The 25,411-nt window shown below is 37.9% G+C and overlaps 1 protein-coding gene and 1 long non-coding RNA gene across 4 annotated transcripts in view; both read right to left on the bottom strand.

Moving 5' to 3' along the window:
* Positions 1-25,411, bottom strand: part of UBE3D (ubiquitin protein ligase E3D) — a 194,178-nt gene that overhangs the window by 47,305 nt on the left and 121,462 nt on the right. For all 3 annotated transcript variants that reach the window (XM_032275421.1, XM_032275417.1, XM_032275419.1), the window contains exon 9: positions 24,329-24,467. In XM_032275421.1, the coding sequence (XP_032131312.1) occupies positions 24,329-24,467 (139 nt within the window). The remainder of the gene's footprint in view (positions 1-24,328; positions 24,468-25,411) is intronic.
* LOC116549657 lies at positions 52-7,849 on the bottom strand. Its single transcript, XR_004267985.1, has 2 exons — positions 1,645-7,849; positions 52-1,339 (listed from the first exon to the last, which is right to left on the bottom strand). It is a non-coding gene; the product is annotated as an uncharacterized LOC116549657 (long non-coding RNA).

Raw genomic sequence — 25,411 nt, 5'->3', positions numbered from 1 at the left:
GAGACTGGTTACTACACATTGCCATTGTTTTCTGCTACCAGGAAATGTGTATGAAGCATTTTTAGATACCAGTGGATGTGCCAGAGGATGGAGAGAGAGGAACACAAATTTTCAATTAATAAAAAATGGCTAAAGGAGAAAAGCAGGGCTCTAGTTGTCTGTTATAAGGAATGTGACAGTATGAGAGGAGAAAACATTTCATTTTGTGTATCCAGGATCAAATTCAGGCTATGGCTTCTCTTGTTGATTCCTACCACCTGACCAAGCAGATTTGGGTTTTTTTTGGGGGATGGGGGAAGATACAAACTAAATGGTTTATAACACTAATAAAAAGTATCACCTTCACAGTATGACTCGCTAGGCCTTCAACATTAAGCAATGATGGCGATAATCACCTGAAAGACAAAGTTTAATAAACTCTTTTATAACCAGAGCAAATCCATCTTAAGTTTAGACAGATTTTATAAAGTACCTAAGCAGCAAATGGCAAGTTACATTTTGGATACCATCACTCAGTTTAAAAAGCAACAGCAGAAGTAAGAAAAACTGAATAATCCAGTGAACAGTGAGCCAGCTTTACCGTCATGAAAAACAATTTCATTTTCATTGCATGCAACTCTAAAAGTAAATATACAGTCACGATCCATTTACCTGTAGAAAACACTCTGCAATTTGTGGACTAAATCACTGACAATATTTAGCAGACAACTTTAGGGATGTTCAATTTTATTATTACCTAAGGTATTTCATTCCCCCAGCATGCCACATGCCCATCCTGAACATCCTTGACTCCAAAGGTAGAGTGTAGCAGTAAAATGTGACAACAATTACATTAACTATACAAATGGCCACACCTTGCCTTTTTTATTTACAAAGTGCTTTCACAGATGGGAAGGGCAGTTGTTATTTTCCTTCTACAGCTATGTATTGAAAACCAAAGTTAAATCACAGAGCCAGAGATTATACTAAAAGCCTTTGCCTTCTTCAAAGATAAGGCAATGACAGGTAAAATATAAAATGAGAGAATTCCAAATTATAGCTATACTCAGCAAACAAGCTAAGCACTTCCATGAACCAAAGCACACAGTGTGGAGGCAGAGCTAAAGCCATGGAACTGCTTAATGGGCCTCAAGTTAAGGTTTTTTTATTTTCAAGGTATCAAATTAAAACAATCATTATGAGTGATATGGTGTGGCTCTGTGTCCCACCCAAATCTCAGCTCGAACTACAATCCCCATAATCCCCATGACTTGAGGGAGTGTCCTGGTAGGAGGTAATTGGATCCTGGGAGCCATTTTCCTCACAAATTCTCATGATAGCGGGTGCACTCTCACAAGACCTGATCGTTTTCTTTTTTTTTTTTGGAGACAGAGTCTTGCACTGTCACCAGACTGGAGTGCAGTGGCGCAATCTCGGCTCACTGCAACCTCCACCTCCTGGGTTCAAGCAATTCTTCCGCCTCAGCCTCCCAAGTAGCTGGGACTACAGGTGTGTGCCACCACACCTGGCTAATTTTTGCATTTTTTAGTAGAGACAGGGTTTCATCATGGCAAGAATGGTCTTGATCTCTTGACGTCGTGATCCGCCCGCCTCGGCCTCCCAAAGTGCTTGGATTACAGGTGTGAGCCACTGCTCCTGGCCGACCTGATGGTTTTCTAAGTGTTTAACAGTTACTCCTTCACACGCCCTCTCTCAACTGCTGCCATGTAAGACATGCCTTGCTTCCCCTTCCACCATGATTATAAATTTCCTGAGGCCTCCCTCCCCAGCCATGTGGAAACTGCGAGTCAATGAAACCTCTTTTCTTTATAAATTACGCAGTCTCAGGTATGGACTAATACAATGAGGACATTAAATACAGCTTGTAAATCTTTTAGTTTGTTCTGTTATTTTAATTTTTTAACAGAGGGTCTGGACTTAGACTGAATGAAAAAGGAAACCAAAGAAAATTGTTGCTGACACATGCTGCAAGTTATGACTTAAATGGGGCTTCTCATCTAGAGAAATAGAAAAACACAGACATAGATGCAGAAGCAGCTGCAAAACTACCATGGGGGTGGGGCAAGTTCTGGGGAGGAGTAAGGAGGAGAAAACAAATGTTAAAGAAGGTAAGCTTGCAAATCAAAATTCCAAAACACGTGAAGACATCTAAGTTGGCCACAAAATTAACAAGTAGAAGAATAAGCACTTTCAGAAAAATTAAAATAACAGAACCAACTAAGATTTATAGGCTATGTTTAATATCTTCATAAAGATTTTAAAAATGTGATACCTTGGAAATGAAAAAATATAGCCACTGAAATAAAACCCAGTAGTGGAGATAGACACCAGAATGAGTGAACTGAAAGATCTAGTACTGAGGAATTTATCCTGATACAGCTATGAGATAAAAATAAGTATGAGTGTGTATTTACAAATCATATATATACGTATGAAAAAACAGTTAAGAGACAAAGAGAATGCAAGAATGACTCCAAAAGTATTAGGCTGTTCTTACATTGCTATAGAGAAATATCTGAGACTGGGTAATCTATAAAGAAGAGAGGCTTAACTGGCTCATGGTCCTGCAGGATTTATAGGAAGCATGGTGCAGGCATCTGCTTGGCTTCTAGGGAGTCTTCAGGAAGCTTACAATCAAAGCAGAAGGCAAAGGGAAAACAGTCCCATCACATGGAGAAAGCAGCAGCAAGCAACTGAGAGGGGCGGGAGGTGCCACAACACACTTTTAAACTAGCAGATCTGTGTGAACTCAGGGGAGAGCTCACTTATCACCAAGGGGATGGCCCATGCCATTCACAAGAGATGCAGCCCTATGATCCAAACAACTTCCTACCAGGCCCCACCTCCAACATCATGGATTAAAATTCAACCTAAGATTTGGATGGGAACAAATATTCAAACTACATCACCAATATATATCTAATACAGGGACAGAGAAGGAAATGGGGGTGGAGATAATGGAAATTTAATATGTAATAGCTGATCATTTTATAGAACTACTTGAAGACAGGAGTTCTTATATGTATTCTCAAGAGCACTACATAGATTAAGTTTTTAAGACTCCACACTTAAGACATCACTCTAAATCTATAGTATATCAAGTATGAAGATAAAAATCTTACTGGCTACCAAGAAAAAAAAAAGGAGACAGTTTATCTTCAAAGGAATAGCAAATAGTCTTACAACAGCTGTTTTATCAACAAAAATAGATGTCAGCAGGCAATAAGTGATGGATCTTCAACGTGAAAAAGGGTATAGAATTCTATACTTAGCTTAGCCATCACTAAAGACTGGGAAAAAAATGAAGCCATTTCCAGATGTACAGAATGAGAGAGTTTCCCATTCACAGACTGTCAGTGACAGGAATACTACAGGAAGTGAGATGCAAGAAAAAAAAAAAAAAAAGCCTGACAATGATATGTATTAGGTAATGAACATGAAAATATTTAAAATAATGAATTTTTGTGTTTTTAAGTGAAACCAACGAAAACAATAGATAATAATAATGGGGAAATGTGGGGTTAGAGAGTGGAATGTGCCTGATAGGTGGTGAAAAAAAAAAGGTAAGATCTTTGCTTGTTTAAAAAAGGTAAATATACTGAACAATTCAGTCTTTGCTAGAAAACCCTATATACATTCCATCCTGCCCCTGCCAAAGATGGTAGACATAAGGCCAACTACATTAATAACACAAAAATGTAATATAAACAGATTTAACTCTACTATTTAAAATAAAAATACCAAGAACCAAGTCTATTTTCAGTGCTCTGATTTCTGCTAAAAACATTAGCATATTTGGGGGACTTGACGAAAAGCAGCTGATGGTTAAAATGACCAATGTCTCAAATGTTTATTGCCTTTACAAATGATTTTCAAGCTGAAGTTAAATCAGAAGAAAACAGTAATTTACTACCAGCAGGAAGAGAACCAGAAATGTAGGGACTATGGACACACTTAATTTTTTTTTTTTAATGAAGAACTGCATTCAGATCTAACGAGACAAGAAAAGGAGCCAGTACTAAAACATTATTCTGCTAATTTCTTACTCCAATTTAGCCTGTGCTCTGTTATCACAGCTTTAGACTCTATACCAGACAAACTTTGGATGCTACGGATTAATCACACTATCTTAGATTACTGAAATCCAACTGTTGATGCTAATTGCATTAAGCCCCTAGTTGAAGAAATACTTCCCTGCTGCCCAGACATGATCACCTGGTTTGTGACCATCACTTCCAACCTCCAACCCCCAAAGAAGCAATGTGCTAATCTCAGAGGAGGGCAAACTGGGTGATAATTTTTCTTCTTCAGGCTAATTTAATCCACAAGCTCTTACACTTCTGTGAATATTTCAACTACTAGAAGTTAGAATCAGTGGGTTTAGCCCTGGAGGAATGAAAACACAGGTGTAGCCAGGGAAAGTGACTTAGGCCCAGTCACGCTGGTTGCTGATTTCATAACAGTCATGAAGGATCCCAAACATATCTTCCACCTTCACTGCAGGCCCTTTTTCTTACTGCACCATAGATGAGGTCTATAAGAGCAAGGCCCAAAGGGACAGTAAAATAATTTCATTTTTGTTTCCCATGCTTCCTTTGACCTATTCCCATTTAGACGAGAAAAGATCCTTAGACTAGAATATTCTAAATAGTCTCATTTTGCTGAAATGATTACTCATTACCAGAAGGGCTCACAAAAGGTTCTTGATGGAGCTTAAAACAGTTTCACCTTCTAAAACACATTCCTTTGAAGGCTGACATCCTTCCCAGGCTGTTGTTTCCCCCACTAAGAAAAAAAAAAAAAAAAAAAAAAAAAAAAAAAGCTCCTGAGAACAACATAGCAGCTCTCTCCATGAGTGAGGCAAGCTCAGTTATTTCTTGATCACACTTTGCTTCTAAAAGCAGACATATATCTTTAGCCTCCTTTCCAAGGAAGTAAGGCCCACCACCAGGAAGCTACTTGACTGAACGCAGCCATGCTCAGTGTGTGCGAAAGAATGAAGTCCTCTTGTTAGTAGCTCCAGGCAACAGAAGAGGCTCACATTTTAGAAAACTTTTTTGGAGTAACTATATTTATAAATAAAATACAAATACAAAATCACTGAAAAATTCCTAAGCCATACATTGTTTCAATGTGTACCAAGAACCAGAGTCAAAAATAAAAGGGGAAGAAGCCTAAGGGAGGGTAGAGAAGGAACAGGAAAGGGGAGAAATTATAGGCTGTCACAGAACATTCCAAGTTTCTGTGACACACAGCCCATCGGACAGGGTTCTTCCTTTGCTAGCCTCCACATGAAAGAGTCACCTACGTCTCAGAGGCAGGAAGAGCCAAGGGCCAGATAGCTCCCTAACCCCATCATTCCTGTCCCTTCCTGGCAGCTGTTTGGGAGGTCTAACGGCATTAACTCCATTCTCTTGGAGAGCACATGGATACACAAACACACACACACACACACACACACACACACACACACACACACAATCCTATGTAATCTGACTTTATCTACGTTTTCCTCAGTTAAACACTTTCAAGATGTTCACAAGAAATAAGGTCCTATAACATTTAAGGAATACGGTTATATTATGCAGCCTGGGTGAATAAATTAGGAACAGCTGGGAACAGACAAAAATGACTCTGTGCTTCTACTTTAAATGAACTTCAAAAACACTTACATATATAATTTAAACCAACTCTTCATGGCATAGATGAAGAAACTGGCATCCACAGTGGGTTATCTGACTAGGAGAGGGTCAGCAGCCCAGACTAGACTTTGAGTGTCTGACATTGGTGTGAGCGACTGTCCTACCATGTCAGACTTGCTGTGAGAAGAGAGGACTACAGAGGCTGCACATCCCTGAGAAAAGCAAGAAGCCCAGAGATCAGCAGACGCAGGGATGCCGAGTGTTCACACCAATAGCAGAAAGAAAAGTGACAGAGGTAACACCAGGATTCTACAAAGCATCTGAGGGTAAAGAAAGAAGGAAAAAGTAAAAGAAAAAATACAAACTTCATGACAACTATTCAGTCGAGTGCAATAGGGACTGTGTTAAGTGCAGGTTAATAAGAATTATTTTCCTTAATAATAGGAAAATAATTAAGCTCTTTGGATTAGTGACTAGGTGTTTGTTATAATTAAAATACTTTTTTAAAATTTCATTTCTCACTTTAGTTGGGGTATATTCTCTTATCATGTGCTTCTGTTTACTTCTTGAAATTCCCTATCAGATAAACTTTTGGATGCTTGTTAATGAAGATTATTGGGCTCTACTTTAGAGCTATCGAATCGGAATCTCTCTAGCTAGGACTCCGATTTCTTAGATCACTAAGAGATCTAAATTTTAAACAAGCTTCTCATGTACACTGGCATCTAAGAACTAGCACCAGAGTCTGGTACAGTGTTACGCACCTATAATCCCAGCTACATGGAGGCTGAGGTAGGAGGATTACTTGAGCTCTACAGTATTCAGTAAAAATGCCGTATAGGCTCGCAGCCCAGGAGCAATGGGCCATACCACATAGACTAGGTGTGGAGTAGGCTGTCCCAGCCCGTCTAGGTTTGTGAAAGTGCATCTTATGACAGTCTCTGTGATGCCTTAAGATGTGTTTCTCAGAATGTATCTCTATCATTAAGTGATACATAACTGTATTTCCTTTAGAATTAGGAAAAACATAACTTACTAAAAACAAGCAAACAAAACAAAAAGCATAATTATAGACTTACTAAGCTATATATCAACCCCATTTCTCTCAATAAAGCAAAGGGCAGAGTATCCTAAGCCCCATTAGACCTCCCCTACCAAGTGCTACAGAAGGGACAGAAACTGTCCAGCTTTGCCCACAACCTCAACTCCTTGGTAGGGACAGATATGTCTGAGGAGCAGGTCATGTGGCAGGCATCTGAGTAGGGGATCAGCCTTTGAAAGATGCGATGTGGCAGCAACGTGGATCTGGCTAAATGTCAGGTTAACCTCTAGGCTCTCTGCCTGGCCCCATCCTCCACATTCTCTCTAGAGTATGGCAAAAAGGAGAGTCCAAAATGAAAGGAGGCAGAGAAAGAGACTATTCAGACTAGAGAACCGTATTCAACTAAGAATCCCTGCTTATTTCCCCAGACCGCAGAATGCCCTGCAGGGCAAAAAGGAATGAAGATGGCAACATGTTTTCACATCCAAATTGGTATGGCAATTCTCAGAAATTGTTTCAAGCAGAGGGACGGAAAATAGGACAGTAATCACTACCTTTGAGAACGAAGTTCCTAAATATAATGACTAGCGCTCAACTCCTGATTATCTCTGCACACTGAGGACAAAGGGATTAGCAGGAAGAGAAATACAGTGGACACATTCAGGGACCTGAGGTTGCCAACTCCATTCCCATCTCAGTTCCCTGGGATGCACACATGGATTACCACAAGCGCTGAGTGAAAATTCTAGGGAGTGCTTGCCCATTTTGGTTTAGGTCTATCTGCTTCATGACTACATCTGCAGAAGCCCCTGGACATGCAGAATCACTCACACCGTTCTTCCCTACCAACCCTCAGCTAATAACAGGGCCCTGAGACCCTCATATATAAGGTCCCCAAGGCCCACTGATAGTCTCTTGGGAAGAGTAGATGGCTTCATGCCAGGAGATGAAACAGAGGAAAGAGCAGATTATTTTCAGTATTGTACTCCAGCTAGCATCTTCAATGAGCCCAATTTTATATTAAATAAATATATATTTGTGTATGTATAAGCATACATTAAAAGCACTAATGAGAATTACTCAAAAATGGCTGTGTGCCATGGCTCACACCTGTAATCCCAGCACTTTGGGAGGCCGAGGCAGGTGGATCACTTGAGGTCAGGAGTTCAAGACCAGCCTGGCCAATATGGTGAAATCCCATCTCTACTAAAAATACAAAAATTAGCCAGGTGTGGTGGTGGGCACCTGTAATCTCAGCTACTTAGGAGGCTGATGCAGTAGAATTGCTTCAACCCAGGAGGCAGAGGTTGGAGTGAGCTGAGATCCAGCCACTGCACTCTATCCTGGGTGACAGAGCAAGACTCTGTCTCAAAAAAAAAAAAAATTACTCTAAAATGTCAATACTGGTTTCCCAGTGATCTTAATTTTCTTTACATTTTTCTGAATTTTCCAATTTTTTTATGATAAAAGGCTTTTTTTTTTATAGTTAGGGGAAAGCATTACTTTAAAAAATAATAATGGCTATTATTCACCCAGAGATAAAAGTGTACTATAACAGATGAGGCCATTTATGTAGTACAATGTTTGAAAGTATATAGAAAAAAAGAGTGCAGAGATAAAAATGTCACTTCCTCTTCTCTATAGCCCATTGTTGCTACTTATCTGTAAGATTTCCATGCCTTTGTCTATCGATTTCTAGGAGCCGCTATAAGCCATTATATTATTATTATTAAAGTTCTTAAGTGATAGTTTGGCTCTGTGTCCCCACCCAAATCTCACTTTGAATTGTAATCCCCAGAATCCCCATGCCTCAGGGGAGGAACAGGTGAAGGTAATCGGATCATGAAGGCAGTTTCCCTCATGCTGTTCTTGTGATCGTGAGTTCTCATGAGATCTGATAGTTTTATAAGCATCTGGCATTTCCCCTGTTGGCACTCAGTCTCACACCTGCTGCCCTGTGAAGAGGTGCCTTCTGCCATGATTGTAAGTTTCCTGAGGCCTCCTCAGCCATGCTGAACTGTGAGTCAATTAAACCTCTTTTCTTTATAATTACCTGGTCTTAGGTATTTAATCATAGCAGTATGAGAATGGACTAATGCCTTAAGTTTAAACAACAACTTTAAACTTCTACGTCATCAAAGCTTTTCACTTGAGATGCCAACAAATGGCAAAATGACTAAATCTAATTTTCGTGTTATTTTGTTTTCTTTTCTTTTGATATAGCTATTGACGGGTAGTAAAACACTAGCTGAATGAGATAATTATAAAATTATTAATATCTGAATAACTGTGAAGTTAAATCATGATTTTTACATCATGAAAAAGATGGAAATTTAAGTATCAGTCAGTTTCTTAAAGTTAAAATCAAATTACAGGTAAGTAACATAAGCAATGGAGAACCTCCTTGTTTAGAATAGTATGTGGGTCTGATATTCAACATGCTTCAATTGTTTCACCCTTCACCACAGAACAGTGTATGATTTCAAGTCCCTCTAGAACAGGAAATATCCCTGACCAACCCTAATTATCAGCTGCTAATAAAGTCCATACAGCTTTTTATTTCTTCTTTTCTACATATTTTCACCATATGATTAAGCTATACAACATATACAGAACACTGTAATTTGATGATGCTCTACTTATTCGCATGATCCGTAATGCTTATTTCTCACATTGTTCCCATATTTGAAGGTTGTTGTTCTCTAAAGGATGACATTAGTGAAAGAGATATTGTTGCTGCCACATGGTAAAAATAAGTTATACAAGACACAGGGCTGTCAAAGAGGACCATTTGGCATTTTCTTTGATGTATCTGTATGAGGTAGAATAAATAATAGATTCAGAATTAGAAGACCAATATTTAAAACATAACCTCACATTTTGGTAGTTAAATAATTATATTTGCCCACTTAACTTACCTTTTTCACCTTTACTTACTTTTTAAAAATGGGAGTTAGATTGATTTGGAGGGGTGGAGCAAGATGGCAGGATAGAATACCCTACCCACTGTCCCCTTGACAAAAAAACCAAATTTGACAACTATTTACACACAAAAAAGCACCTTCATCAGGACCAAAAATCAGCTGAGCACAGTGGCTCATGCCCATAATCCAACACTTTTGAAGGCTGAGGTGGGAGGATTACTTGAGCCCAGGAATTCAAGACCAGCCTGGGCAATATAGCAAAACCACATGTCCACTAAAATTACAAATATTAGCCAGGTGTGGTGGCATGTACCTGCAGTCCCAGCTACTTAGGAGGCTGAGGTGGGAGAACTGCTTGAGCCCAGGAGGTGGAGGTTGCAGTGAGCTGAGATAACACCACTATACTACAGCCTGGGTGACAAAGCAAGACCCTCTCTCTCTCAAAAAAAAAAAAAATCAAAAATTAGGTAAGGATCATGGTATTCGATTTTAACTTCATATCACTGAAAAGAGTAGAAAACAGTCGTGAATTGCCAACGCCATCCCTCCCCTATGCCTCACAATAGCTGCGCAGCTCAGAGAAATCTGTGTGTTTGAGGGGAAGAGAGTGCAGTGATTATGAGACTTCACATTAAACTCTGTGAAATAATTAAAAAGTATCATGAAGAAAATCTAGAGTAGAAACCTGCAACTTACATACTAAAGATTGAATCCAAGTCTCTCAATAAGAGAATTGATTAACCAGAAGAAAGAATTAGTGGGCTACTTGAAAATATACAGTCACAGGAGACAAAAGAAAAAAGAATAATGAAAGAATGAAGCACACATACAAGATCTAGAAAACAGCCTCCAAGGGGCAAATTAATAGGCCTTAAAGAGGAGGTAGAGAAAGAGACAGGAGAAGTAAGTATATTCAAAAGGATAATAACAGAACGTCCCAAATCTAGAAAAAGATATCAATATCCAAGTACAAGAAGGTTATGGAAAACCAAACACATTTAATTCACAGAAGACTACCTCAAGGCATTTAATAATTAAACTCCCAAAGTTTAAGAAGAAAGGAACCTAAAATCACCAAGAGCAAAGTAACAAATAACATACAATGGAGTTCCAATACATCTTGCAGCCGACTTTTCAGTGGAAATCTTACAGGCCAGGAGAGAGTGGCATGACATACTTTAAAAGCTGAAAGAAAAAAATCCTTACCCTGCGGTATTATATTTGGAGAAAATATTCATCAAAAATGAAGGAGAAATAAAGACTTTCGCAGACAAACAAAAACTGAGGAATTTCAATGCTAGACCTGTCCTTGAAGAAATGCTAAAGGGAGTACTTCAATCAGAAAGAAAATAACGTTAATGAGCAATAAAACATCATCTGAAGGTACAAAACCCACCAGCAAAAATAAGTACATAGAAAAATACAGAATATTATAACACTGTAATGGTGGTATGTAAACTACTTTCTCTTAGATAGAAAGATGAAAAGATGAATTAATAAAAAAAACAACTTTAACAACTTTCTAAGACATAGAACAATAAGATATAAACAGAAACAAGAAAAAAAGTTAAAAAATTAATTAAAACGTGGGGAACAAAGTTAAAGTGTAGAATTTTTATTCTTTTTAGTTTTGCTTGCTTGTTTATGCACGCAGTGTTTAGTTGTTATCAGCTCAAAATAATGAATTATAAGATAGGTTTTGCAAACTTCATGGTAACCTCAAATCAAAAAACAAACAACAGGCACATAAAAAATAAAAGCAAGAAAATAAATCATATCACCAGAGGAAATCACCTTCACTAAAAACAAGACAGGTAGGAAAGAAGGAAGAGAAGACCACAAAAAAAAACCAGGAAACAAATAACAAAATGGCAGAAGTCTTTACTTATCAATAACAACACTGAATATAAATAAACTCTCCAATAAAAAGATGGAAAAATATATTCCATGCCAATGGAAACCAAAAAAGAGCAAAGTACCTATAATTATATCATCTAAAATAGATTTAAAGACAAAAATGATACAAAGAAACAAAGAAGGGCATTATATAATGATAAAAGGGTCCATTCAGCAAAACGATATCATGATTGTAACTATATGTGCACCCAACACTGGAACACCGAGATATGTAAAGAAAATATTAAAGAAAGATATGAATTCCAATAAAATAATAGCTGGAGATGTCAACAATCCACTTTCAGCATTCGACAGATCTTCTAGACAGAAAATAGACAAAGAAACATCAAATTTAATCTACACTATGGACCAAATAAACCTAAAAGGTATTTACAGAGCATTTTGTCCTACAGTTGTAGAATACATATTCTTTTCTTGTAATTTTTTAAATGTTTTTCTTTTTCTTGCCCTGTCCTATGGTGCTGAAGAATATACATTCTTCTTAGCACACAGATCATTCTCAATGACAGACCATACGTTAATATCACAAAATAAGTCTTTGAACACTCAAAACACATTGAAATAACACCAAGCATCTTCTCCGACCACAATGGAATGAAACCTGAAATCAGTAACAAGGGGAATTTTAAAAACCACATAAATACATGGATATTAACACTATGCTCCTGAATGACCAGTAGGTCAATGAAGACATTAAGAAGTAAATTAAAAAATTTCTTGAAAGAAATGATAATGAACACAATATACCATAACCTATGGAATACAGAAAAAAAAGTTATAGGAGGGAAGTTTACAACTATTAAGTGCCTACATCAAAACAAAATTAAAACCTTCAATAAACAACCTAATGATTCATCTTAAAGAACTAGAAAAGCAGGAGCAAACCAAACTCAAAATTAGGAGAAATGGTAAAGATAGGAACAGAGATAAACAAAATTGAAGTGAAAAAAACAATACAAAAGACCGACAAAACAAAATATTGGTTTTTTTTCAAAAGGCAAACAAAATTGACAAATCTTTAGCCAGAATAACTAGGAAAACATGAGAGAATAAATAAATAAAATAAATAAATAAAATCAGAGATCACGAAGGAGAAATTACAACTGATACTGCAGAAATTCATAGGATCATTAGTGTCTACTATGAGCAAGTATATGCCAACAAATTGGAAAATCTAGAAGAAATGAACAAATTCCTAGACACATACCATGCACCAAAACTGAACCATGAAAAAAAATTCTGAACAGACCAAATGAGATCAAAGCCATAATACAAAGTTCCCCAGTAAAGAAAAGCCCAGAACCTGAGGGCTTCACTGCCAAATTCTGCCAAACATTTAAAGAAGAACTAATACCAATCTTACTCAAACTATTCTGGAAAGTAGAGGAGAATGGAATACTTCCAAACTCATTATACAAGCCCAGAAGTATTACCTTGATACCAAAATGAGACAAAGACACATTAAAAAAATAAAACTATAAGCTAATTATCTCTAAAGAATATTGATTTAGAATCCTCAACAAAATACTAGCAAACTGAATTCAACAACACGTTAAAAAGATAATTCTTCACTGCCAAGTGGGATTTATCCCAGGGATACAAGGATGGTTCAAAATATACAAATCAATGTGATACACCATGTCAACAGAATGAAGGCCAAAAACCACATGAACATTTCAATTTATGCTGGTGCTAAAAATGCATCTGGTAAAATTGCACATCATTTCATGATTAAAAAAACCATTAAAAAACTGGGTATAGAAGGAACATACCTTAACATAAAAAAGCCATATATGACAGACCCATAGCTACTGTCATACTGAATGGGGAAAATACTAAAAGCCTTTCCTCTAGGATCTGAAATATGACAAGGATGCCCACTGCCACTGTTATTCAACATAGTACCAGAGGTCCTAGCTACAGCAATCAGATAAGAGAAAGAAATAAACGGCAGCCAAACTGTAAAGGAATAAGTCAAATGATCTAATCTTATATTTAGAAAAACCTAGAGACGTCAACAAAAAACTATTAGAATTGATAAACAAATTCAGTAAAGTTGCAGGGGACAAAATCACCATACAAAAATCACTAGGATTTCCATATGCCAACAGGGAACAACCTGAAAAATAAATTAAAAAGTAATCCCATTTACAGTAGATACAAATAGAATAAAATCACTAGGAATTTAATTAACTGAGGAAATAAAAGCTCTCTAAAATGAAAATTATAAAACATTGATGCAAGAAATTGAAGAGGGCACAAAAAAAATGGAAAGATATTCCATGTTCATGAACTGGAAGAATCAATACTGTTAAAATATCCATACTACTCAAAGCAATCTACAGATTTAGTGAAATCCCTATCAGAACAATAATGACATTCTTCACAGAAACGGAAAAAAAAATCTTAAAATGTATATGGAAGCATAAAAGACCCACAATAGCCAAAGCCATCCTGAGTAAAAAGAACAAAACCAAGGAATCACATTACCTAACTTCAAATTATGCTACAAAACTATAGTAACCAAAACAGCACAGTAGTAGCATAAAACCAGACACACAGACCAATGGAATAGAAAAGACAACCTAGAAACAAATCCATACATCTACAATGAACTCATTTTTTACAAAACTGTCAAGAACATATGCTAGGGGAAGGACAGTCTCTTCAATAAATAGCTCTGAGAAAACTGGATATCCATATACAGAAGAATGAAACTAGTTCCATATCTCTCGCCATAAACAAAAATTAAATCATTATGGATTAAAGACTTAAATCTAAGACTTCAAACTATAAAATTACTGTAAGAAAACATTGGGGAAACTCTCTAGGACACTGAACTGGGCAAAGATTTCTTGAGTAATATCCCACAAATACAGGCAACTAAAGTAAAAATGGACAAATGAGATCACATTAAGTTAAAAGTTTCTGCATAGCAAAAGAAACAATCAACAAAGTTAAGAGAAAATTCACAGAATGGAGCAATACATTTGCAAACTACCAATATGACAAGAGATTAATAACCAGAATATATAAGGAGCTCAAACAACTCTATAGGAAATTATCTAATCATCTGTTGAAAAAATCATCTGTAAAAAAAAATCTGTTTAAAGAAGACATGAATAGACATTTCTCAAAACAATATATACAACTGGCAAATGAGTATATGAAAAGGTGCTCAACATCACTGATAATCAGAGAAATGCAAATCAAAACTATAATGGGATATCATCTCCACACCAGTTTAAACGGCTTTTATCGAAGGCCTTCTCTGCATCTATTGAGATAATCATGTGGTTTTTGTCTTTGGTTCTCTTTATGTGATGGATTACATTGATAGATTTGTGTATGTTGAACTAGCCTTGCATCCTGAGATGAAGCCTACTTGATCAAAAAGCTTGATGGATAAGCTTTTAAATGTGCTGTTGCATTCAGTTTACCAATATTTTATTGAAGATTTTTGCATCGATGTTCATCACGCATATTGGACTAAAATTTTCTTTTTTAGTTGCATCTCTGCCAGGTTTTGGTATCAGAATGATGTAGTGTCATAAAATGAGTTAGGGAATAAATGCTATTTATGACAAACCCACAGCCAATATCATACTGAATGGGCAAAAACTGGAAGCATTCCCCTTGAAAACTGGCACTAGACAAGGATGCCCTCTCTCACCATTCCTATTCAACATAGTATTGGAAGTTCTAGCCAGAGCAATCAGGCAAGAAAAAGAAATAAAGGGTATTCAACTTGGAAAAGAGGAAGTCAAATTGTCTCTATTTGCAGATGACATGGTTGTATATTGTCTCATCCCAAAATCTCCTTAAGATGATAAGCAACTTCAGCAAAGTCTCAGGATACAAAATCAATGTGCAAGAATCACAAGCATTCTTACATATCAATAACAGACAAACAGAGAGCCAAATCATGAGTGAACTCCCATTTGCAACTGCTACAAAGAGAATAAAATACCTAGGAATGCAACTAACAAAGGATGTGAAGGACCGCTTCAAGGAAAACTACAAACCACTGCTTAAGGAAATAAGAGAAGACACAAACAGATGGAAAAACCTTTCATGCTCATGGTTGGGAAGAATCAATATTGTGAAAATGGCAATAATACCCAAAGTAATTTATAGATTCAATGCTATCTCCATCAAACTACCATTGACCTTCTTCACAGAACTTGAAAGAAAACCACCTTAAGCTTCGTATGGAACCAAAAGAGAGCCCACAGAGCCAAGCCAATCCTAAGCAAAAAGAACAAAGCTGGAGGTATCACACTACCTGACTTCAAACTATACTACAAGACTACAGTAATCAAAACAGCATGGTGCTGGTACCAAAACAGAGATATAGACCAGTGGAACAGAACAGAGGCCTTGGAAGTAACCCTACACATCTACAACCATCTGATCTTTGACAAACCTGACAAAAACAAGCAATGGGGAAAAGATTCCCTGTTTAATAAATGATATTGGGAAAACTGGCTAGCCATGTGCAGAAAGCTAAAACTGGATTCTTTTCTTACACCTTATAGAAAAATCAATGCCAGATGGATTAAAGATTTAAACATAAGATCTAACATCATAAAAACCCTAGAAGAAAATCTAGGCAACACCATTCAGGACATAGGCATAGGCAAGGACTTCATGACTAAAACACAAAAAGCAATGGCAACAAAAGCCAAAAGAGACAAATGGGATCTAATTAAACTTAAGAGTTTATGCACAGCAAAAGAAACAATCATCAGAGTGAACCGGCAACCAACAGAATGGGGAAAAATTTTTGCAAGCTACCCATCAGACAAAGGGCTAATATCCAGAATCTACAAAGAACTTAAAGTTACAAGAAAAAAACAAACCCATCAAAAAGTGGATGAAAGATATGAACAGATACTTTTCAAAAGAAGACATTTATGTGGCCAACAAACATATGAAACAAAGCTCATCATCCCTGGTCATTAGAGAAATGCAAATTAAAACCTCATTGAGATACCACCTCATGCCAGTTAGAATGGCAATCATTAAAAATATGAAGACAACAGATGCTGGAGAGGACGTGGAGAAATAGGAATGCTTTTACACTGTTGGTGAGACTGTAAATTAGTTCAACCTTGTGGAAGACAGTGTGGTGATTCCTCAAGGATCTAGAAAAAGAAATACCACTTGACCCAGCAATCCCATTACTGGGTATATACCCAAAGGATCATAATCATTCTATTATAAAGACACATGCACATGTATGCTTATTGCAGCACTGTTCACAGTAGCAAAGACTTGGAACCAATCCAAATGCCCATCGATGATAGACTGGGTAAAAAAAATGTGGCACATATACACCATGGAATACTATGCAGCCATAAAAAAGGATGAGTTCATGTCCTTTGCAGGGACATGGATGAAGTCAGAAACCATCATTCTCAGCAAACTGACACAAGAGCAGAAAACCAAACACCACATGTTCTCACTCATAAGTGGGTGTTGAACAATGACACCACATAAACACAGGGAGGGGAGCATCACACACTGGGTCTGTTGGGGGATCGGGGGTGGGGGATTAGGGGAGGGATAGCAGTGGGTGGGGAGATTGGGGAGGGATAACATTAGGAGGAATACCTAACGTAGATGACGGCGGGATGGACACAGCAAACCAACATGGCATATGTATACCTATGTAACAATCCTGCAAGATCCGCACATGTACCCCAGAACTTAAAGTAAAATAAATAAATAATAAAAATTAAAAAAAAGAAGAAAATCGAATTGAAAGTGTAATTGCAATTTCATTGTATGAAATATCAATATAAAGAATTAAAACATATGTCTAGGTAATATAAGTGCAAAGGGATGAATAAAGTTAACATTTTCTATTTTTTATGAATCATGCACAAGTAAAAAAAGCACAAAACAAAATGGCTTTTCTCCAAAGACAGGCTAACAAATACTGGTAAGGATGTGGAGAAAAGGGAACTCTCATACACTGTTGGTGGGAATGTAAATTAGTACAACTGGTATGAAGAACAGTTGGGAAGTTCCTCAAAAACTAAGAATAGAGCTACCGGCTGAGCACAGCGGTTTATGCCTGTAATCCCAGCACTCTGGGAGGCCGAAGTGGGCAAATCACGAGGTCAGGAGTTCAAGAGCTACCATGCAATCCAGCAATCCCACTCCTAGGTAGGTACCCAAAAGAAAGGAAATCAGGATATCACAGAGATATATCTACTCCCATGCTTATTGCAAGACTATTCACAAGAGCCAAGATGTGGAAGCAACCTAAGGGTCCATCAACTGATGAATGAAGAAAGAAAATGTGGTACATATTTACAACAGAATACTTGTTAGCCATAAACCTGAATGAGATCCTGTCATTTGCAACAACATGGATGGAACTGGAGGTCATTATGTTAAGTGAAATACGCCAGGCACAGAAAGGCAAACTTCACATGTTCTCACTTGTTTGTGGAATCTAAACATCAAAATAACTGAATTCATAGAGACAGAGAGTGGGAAGATGGTTACTAGAGGCTGGGAAGATGGTTACCAGAGGCTGGGAAGAGTAGTAGATGGATGGGGGAGGTGGGGATGGTTAATGGATTAAAAAAGTAGAATAAATAAGGTCTAATTTTGCTAGCACAACAGGATGATTATAGTAAAAAGTAATTTAATTGTACATTTAAAAATAACTAAAAGAGTACAGGTGGATTGTTTGTAACACAAAGCATAAATGCTTCAGGTGACAGACACCATATTTACCCTGATGTGATTATTATCCATTGCATGCCTGTATCAAAATATCTCATGTAACCCATAAATATATACACCTACTATGTATCCATAAAAATTAAGAATAAATAAAATAAAATGGGAATTGTGAGGATCTAAAAAAGGTAAGTGTTTGTGAAAACATTTAAAACTGTTTAGAATGCTGTCATCTACCTGGGGCTCTATGCCCTTAGAAATTCTATCCATACCATTTAGATAGCCTGGAGCAGCTGGTTGGAGCTGGAATTAATGAGGTAAGGTATGGGAATAAACAGGAAGGGTTTCCTCTACTCAGGGACCAAAGCTATGAAACACTCCTTCCTTATCTTAGTTGAGTATATTTTCCAAGGAAGACTCTTCTGGGGCATTCTCAGTGGGAGTTAATCCTTAAGTTAGGGGAGAGGCAGAGCTTATTAGTCAGATGGCTCAATCTATCAGCAGAACCCTTTGCCATGTTACTACTTAGGTACACAGTGTACAGAGTGGATGAGTGTCAGATGAAATAGAACTAGGAACAGGTACAGGGTGGGAGAGCAATGCTCAGCCAGGGACCTTCTGGGTCACAGGCTAGATTCAGTGTATACCAAGGAATGCCAAAAGCAGATTTTGTTCCTACTGTACCATTTTGACCAAAGAGGCCCTAACCAAAGGACAACCAACTAGTCTTAAAAGAAAGATGGTATCCTCCTGACAATTAGCCTCTAAAACTGCAGCACTACTTCTTGTGGAGGTAAAGAAGGTTGCCACTAAGAAGGTACATAAGGGTCTTTAGTGATAGAAGTGTCTCCCCATCTGTGTTCTGTTAACATTAATCACATAAAATGCCACTAGAAAAAGTATTCCTGCTATCAAAAACATTTGGGAAATAATGTTTACATATTCCTCAACTAGGAGGATCACACTACCCCTTAAGCACATGCAAGGTGCTGACAAGTCATGCCACTTAAAAAACATCTAACATTGTTTAACTAACCTTATTAAAAGAGGTTAACATTATTTAGAGGTCCCTGTTGGCCTGACAGAAATGTTAAAGTGTAATTTAAGAAGTTAGAATATCATATATGTTAACAGTTTTAATTAATAAGATAAACCCTTCCTTTTGAGATTCAGCAGTGGTAACAGCTCAAGCAGAAGCACCAAGTGAGTTCTAAAATGACAGATTTACAGAAAAAGAAGCACTGCTCACAGTGACTCAGCCAGAAAAGTAAGAGAATTGGAAATGTAAAGATATCTTTAACAAGTGTCATTCTGTTATTTTAGATAGCTATTTTATATAGCTCTTGCCGATATAGCTCTTTAAAAAATGTGCATGAAAGTGAGTTTCCAATTAAAAAAAATAAATCCTAAACACAGGCAAAATTAGAAGCCCCATTCCTTGTCATTATAATAAATGATGATGTGGGAGTTACAAAGATGAAAAAGCAGAGCATTTCTTTCTAATCCTGACAGACACTTTCCCCATTTTCACTGATCCTTAATCTTGGAATGAAGACCTGCATAGGGAAGATGACTCCTGGTACGTTCCTTATAAGAATACATCTTCCCAGGGGTGACAGCAGGGACCAAACTTTAGCAGACACTTCGTAAGATTCTGAAAATTTTCTCTGTATCTGTGAATCTGGGAAAGTATGTGTGTTTCTGACAATAATATTGAGCAAATGGACTAAAGCCACATGAAGGACAATCACCAATAGAAAAGGGCATTGAGCATTCAGACCACTCTAAGAGCTCCTCTAATTAAAGGTGCTAAGACCACACTGTTGTCAGTTGCAGGCCAGGCTTCATGCACCTGTGTTTCCATGAGACTGAGATGACATCCTTAAAGTGGGCAAGGCCTCTAATTAGTCTTCCTTTCAAACCTCCAATACTTGGTTTAGATTACTCTTTCACCATTTTTTAAATTGAATTTTAATTGCACTTAATTGCATTTTTGGGGTACATGTGAAGAACATGCAAGATTGTTGCATAGGTACACGCATGGCAGTGTGATTTGCCACCTTCCTTCCGATCACCTATATCCGGCATTTCTCCCCATGCTCTCTCTCCCCAACTCCCCACCCCCCACTGTCCCTCTCCTATTTCCCCCCAACAGACCCAGTGTGTGATGCTCCCCTCCCTGTGTCCATGTGTTCCCATTGTTCAACACCCACCTATGAGTGAGAACATGCGGTGTTTGATCTTCTGCTCTTCTGTCAGTTTGCTGAGAATGATGGTTTCCAGGTTCATCCATGTCCCTGCAAAGGATACAAACTCATCATTTTTGATGGCTGCATAATATTCCATGGTGTATATGCACCACATTTTCCTTATCCAGTCTATCGTCGATGGGCATTTGGGTTGGTTCCAGGTCTTTGCTACTGTAAACAGCACTGCAATGAACATTCGTGTGCACGTGTCCTTATAGTAGAACGATTTGTAATGCTTTGGATATATACCCAGTAATGGGATTGCTGGGTCAAATGGAATTTCTATTTCTAGGTCCTTGGGAATCGCCACACTGTCTTCCACAATGGTTGAACTAATTTACACTCCCACCAACAGTGTAAAAGTGTTCCTATTTCTCCACATCCTCTCCAGCATCTGTTGTCTCCAGATTTTTTAATGATCGCCATTCTAACTGGCGTGAGATGGTATCTCAATGTGGTTTTGATTTGCATTTCTCTAATGACCAGTGATGATGAGCATTTTTTCATATGTTTCTTGGCCTCATGTATGTCTTCTTTTGTAAAGTGTCTGTTCATATCCTTCTCCCACTTTTGAATGGGCTTGTTTGTTTTTTTCTTGTAAATCTGTTTTAGTTCTTTGTAAATTCTGGGTATCAGCCCTTTGTCAGATGGGTAGACTGCAAAAAATTTTCCCCATTCTGTTGGTTGCCGGTTCACTCTAATGATTTTTTCTTTTGCTGTGCAGTAGCTCTTAAGTTTAATTAGATCCCATTTGTCTCTTTTGGCTTTTGTTGCCATTGCTTTTTGTGTTTTAGTCATGAAGTTCTTGCCTCTGCTTATGTCCTGAATGGTACTGCCTAGATTTTCTTCTAGGGTTTTTATGGTGTTAGGTCTTACGTTTAAATCTTTAATCCATTGGTCTTATGTTTAAATCTTTAATCCATCTGGAGTTAATTTCAGTGTAAGATGTCAAGAAGGGGTCCAGTTTCTGCTTTCTGCACATGGCCAGCCAGTTTTCCCAACATCATTTATTAAACAGGGAATCCTTTCCCCATTGCTTGTTTTTGTCAGATTTGTCAAAGATCGGATAGTTGTAGATATGTTGTGTTGCCTCCGAGGCCTCTGTTCTGTTCCACTGGTCTATATTTCTGTTTTGGTACCAGTACCATACTGTTTTGATTACTGTAGCCTTGTAGTATAGTTTGAAGTGCAGTAGTGTGATGCCTCCTGCTTTGTTCTTTTTGCTTAGAAATGACTTGGCTATGTGGGCTCTCTTTTGGTTCCATATGAAGCTTAAGATGTTTTTTTTACAGAACTCTCCATCCCAAATCCATAGAATATACATTCTTCTCAGCACCACATCACACCTACTCTAAAATTGATCATATAATTGTTAGTAAATCACTCCTCAACAAATGCAAAAGAACAGAAATCATAACAGTCTCTCAGACCACAGTGCAATCGAGTTAGAACTCAGAATTTAGAAACTAACTCAGAACCACACAGCTTCATGGAAACTGAACAACTGGCTCTTGAATGTTGACTGGATAAATAATGAAATGAAGGCAGAAATAAAGATGTTCTTCGAAACCAACGAGAACGAAGACACAACATACCAGAATCTCTGGGACACATTTAAAGCAGTCTCTAGAGGAAAATATATAGCAACAAATGCCCACATGAGATGCAAGGAGAGATCTAAAATTGACACCCTATCATCAAAATTGAAAGAGCTAGAAGAGCAAGATAAAAAAAACTCAAAACCTAGCAGAAGACAAGAAATAACTAAGATCAGAGCAGAACTGAAGGAGACAGAGACACAAAAAACCCTTCAAAAAATCTTTTACCTTTAATTTCTTTAAAAATGTGTTGAGGCTATGTTGTAATAAAATTACTCTCAAGTTAAATCATACACGGATGACTGTCCTATTTCCCCCAATATGCCATAAAATCCTTGAAGTCAGAGTAATTTCTCTTGCTACCCACTTACCCATGGCATGAAAATTTCAAATAGTACATGAAGGAAGGAGTGAAATAAAAAATTATTGTTTTTCAGCTTCATTCCTCAATGATAACCACTGGTAAGTTTTTTGTCTCTTTCTCCATGAATGTTTGTGGGCATATACAAACTTTTTCCATTATTCAATACCATGAGCAGAACTTAAAGAAATATAGATATATAGAATTTTAAATAATATCTAGTTTAAGGCAGTATACAAATACATGAATACAAACTACTGCAAAATAAGGGGAGGCTGTGGACATGCCAAGGTAGATCTACTAACTTGCCTCTAGCCACCATTCACACCCGCTCTACCCTCAGGACCTTAGTGGGCAGTGCAGTTAGTGGCAAATGGAGTAACCCTGGCGAGTGAGTCCAGTTTGGTCTCTGACCCACTGAGTGTTCCCTAGCCAATTTACTCCATGTTCCAGATCGCAATTTCCTCTCCTATAAAATGAGAAGATGTTCTTTAAGGTCCATTTGAGAGACCAGGATTGGAGTTGACCAACAGACAGCAAATACAAACAGCCACGCTAAGGCCAAAGACTGTACTCTATGAGTGCCTGAGGCTCAGAAAGAGGAAGAACATCACAGAGAAAATCCATGTAACAGATTTCCAAGAGGAGAAGAATGTAAGTAAGATTGGATCAGTTATTTTCTCTTGATTTCTTGAGACATGATTCATAGGAAAATCCACATCTTGTTTTACCATGTAACAGAGGTAATAAGCAATATACAATGCTCCTGAAGTTTTCTTAGGATACAACAACACTTCAGAAGTAGAAATAGCCCACGTTTATTTACATTGTATTCCCACCAGCATCAGAGAGCTCCTGAGTATTTTTCCATTGCCAAGAGTCAGAGATAAGTCCAATTACATGTAGTAGTGATAAGGCCACAACTTAAGCCATGAGTTAACATCCTAATTCTCATTTGCCACCCCATTTGACAATTAGCTGACTGTGAGGGCAGCAGGAGGTCCCTTCATGCTGGTCATCTTGCTGGCCAGTCTACACTTGCAGCGCTGAGTTAGACTATGGGAACAAATAAATATCCAGGGCAGTAGGGAAGTGATAAGGGAGAAGGCTAAGGAGAGAGAGGGAAATGGCTCAGACAGTAGAACCCTGTTAAACAGATCAATCCTGTTAAACATCCACTTGGCAATCTGACTTCCGGCTAACAGCAGCAAAGCCACTAATAATGGTTTAGATTTCTGGGTCTCATGCAAAGTTGGGAGAAAGGAGTTGGCATTCACAAGTATCTGCTGGATCTTTTTGACATTTTCCAGAGGCAAGATGGGAGCCCGAAGAACAAAGCCTGGAGTTATAGAGCTGTGGCTTCTGCCATGACTAGATAATTACCTAGTCAATTCTGAGCCTCCGTTTGTTCATTTATTTAAAAAGAGATAGACAAAGCCCAGGCACAGTGGCTCACGCCAGTAATCTTAACACTTTGGGAAGCTGAGGCAGGCTGACTGCCTGAGCTCAGAAGTTTGAGGCCAGCCTGGACAACACAGTGAAACCCTGTTTCTACAAAAAATACAAAAAATTAGCCAGGTGTGGTGGCATGCACCTGTAGTCCCGGCTACTCGGGAGGCTGAGGCACAAAAGCCACTTAAACCTTGGAGATGGAGGCTGCGGTCAGCCGAGGCTGCACCACTTCACTCGAGCCTGGGCAACAGTGTGAGTCTCTGCCTCCAAAAAACAAACAAACAAAAAAACCCAGATGGACAAAGCAATACATGCATTATGCTTATTTTTATTATTTGAAACTGGGGAATTCCATGGGCTATCTCCTGTGAAAGACAGGATCCTTGAAAAATAATTCCAAGTAAAACTGAGAAATCACAGCCTAGAAAAGAAGCCATTGCTCACCTGAAAGGAATTCATATGGCGAAGGGATGAAGGCAGATTGGCATTACTCTTCGATAATATCAAAAGCAGCTCCAAGCAGGTTGCAGAGGGCAGGGTTAGGGGGTGGACGCTGATGTCACTTTCCCACGAGCTGAGAAGTCTGGAACACAAGAACACATTAACTTTCAAAAATGCATTATCATAACTATTTTAAAAATCTGATAACAAAAGAAAACTCAATTGTGAGAGAAAAAGGCGAAGTACAAAAACTAGAAATAAACTATATTAAAAATTCACAGAGAACATGCCCAAGACATTTTTATGGTGGTGTTGATATAAAGCAGATGGATCAGGCAATTTTTCAGGCCATCATTTCATACTCTAAAGTATACAGTCACAAATGCAGTCTTAGTTGTGTGGGACCTGCTGGGGGAAGGGGTGGCAGACATTAACAGCTAACACACTGAATGCTTCCTACATTCTATGCCCTGTTCTACATGTAATATCTTGTGTACTCCATGGAAACCTAAGAGAAGGGACTATTGTTATTCCCAGTCTACAGCTATGAAAATTGTTTCTGAGCCGGATAGGCCCTTATGGAACATTTAGCTCAGTGATTTTCAAACTTTAAAAAAGTGACAGAATCCTTTTGTCAAAAAAAATCTTGTGACAGCCCCAACTTATAACACAAATAAAAGCGAAGCTGCTCTGTCTGAAGGGGAAAGGTTAGCAGGAGGCCTCCCTTCATCTTCCAGAGTGGCCCTTGAAGTATCTCTCCCATATCCTGCAGAACCTATTTGAAAATCCTTTCATTTGAGAGATCAGGAAACCAAGGGCTTGAGAAGTAAAGGGATATGTCTGAGATGAGGCAGATGTGTAGAAACTGATATGGCTGGGTCTAGAATCCTGGCTTCCTGGCTCCTCATCTAGTGCTTACACTAAAGGGAAATGTCAAGAAGTAATTATGAGAAAATAAAGCAGTGAGAACAGCATGAGCTTTAGGTTTTCAATTTTTCTATTTACTTATTTCCTGTCTGATCGGCAACCAAAGTGTCTCTTATCACTAATTTTAAAGAAATATGTATATAATATTTATGTTTGTTT

This window comes from Sapajus apella, unplaced genomic scaffold (assembly GCF_009761245.1).
Source record: "Sapajus apella isolate SASKATOON/1434 unplaced genomic scaffold, GSC_monkey_1.0 scaffold6, whole genome shotgun sequence".
In the NCBI taxonomy this organism is placed as follows: Eukaryota; Metazoa; Chordata; class Mammalia; order Primates; family Cebidae; genus Sapajus; species Sapajus apella.
Note: the sequence above shows the minus strand (reverse complement) of the source record. Positions and strands in the feature narration are given on the sequence as shown.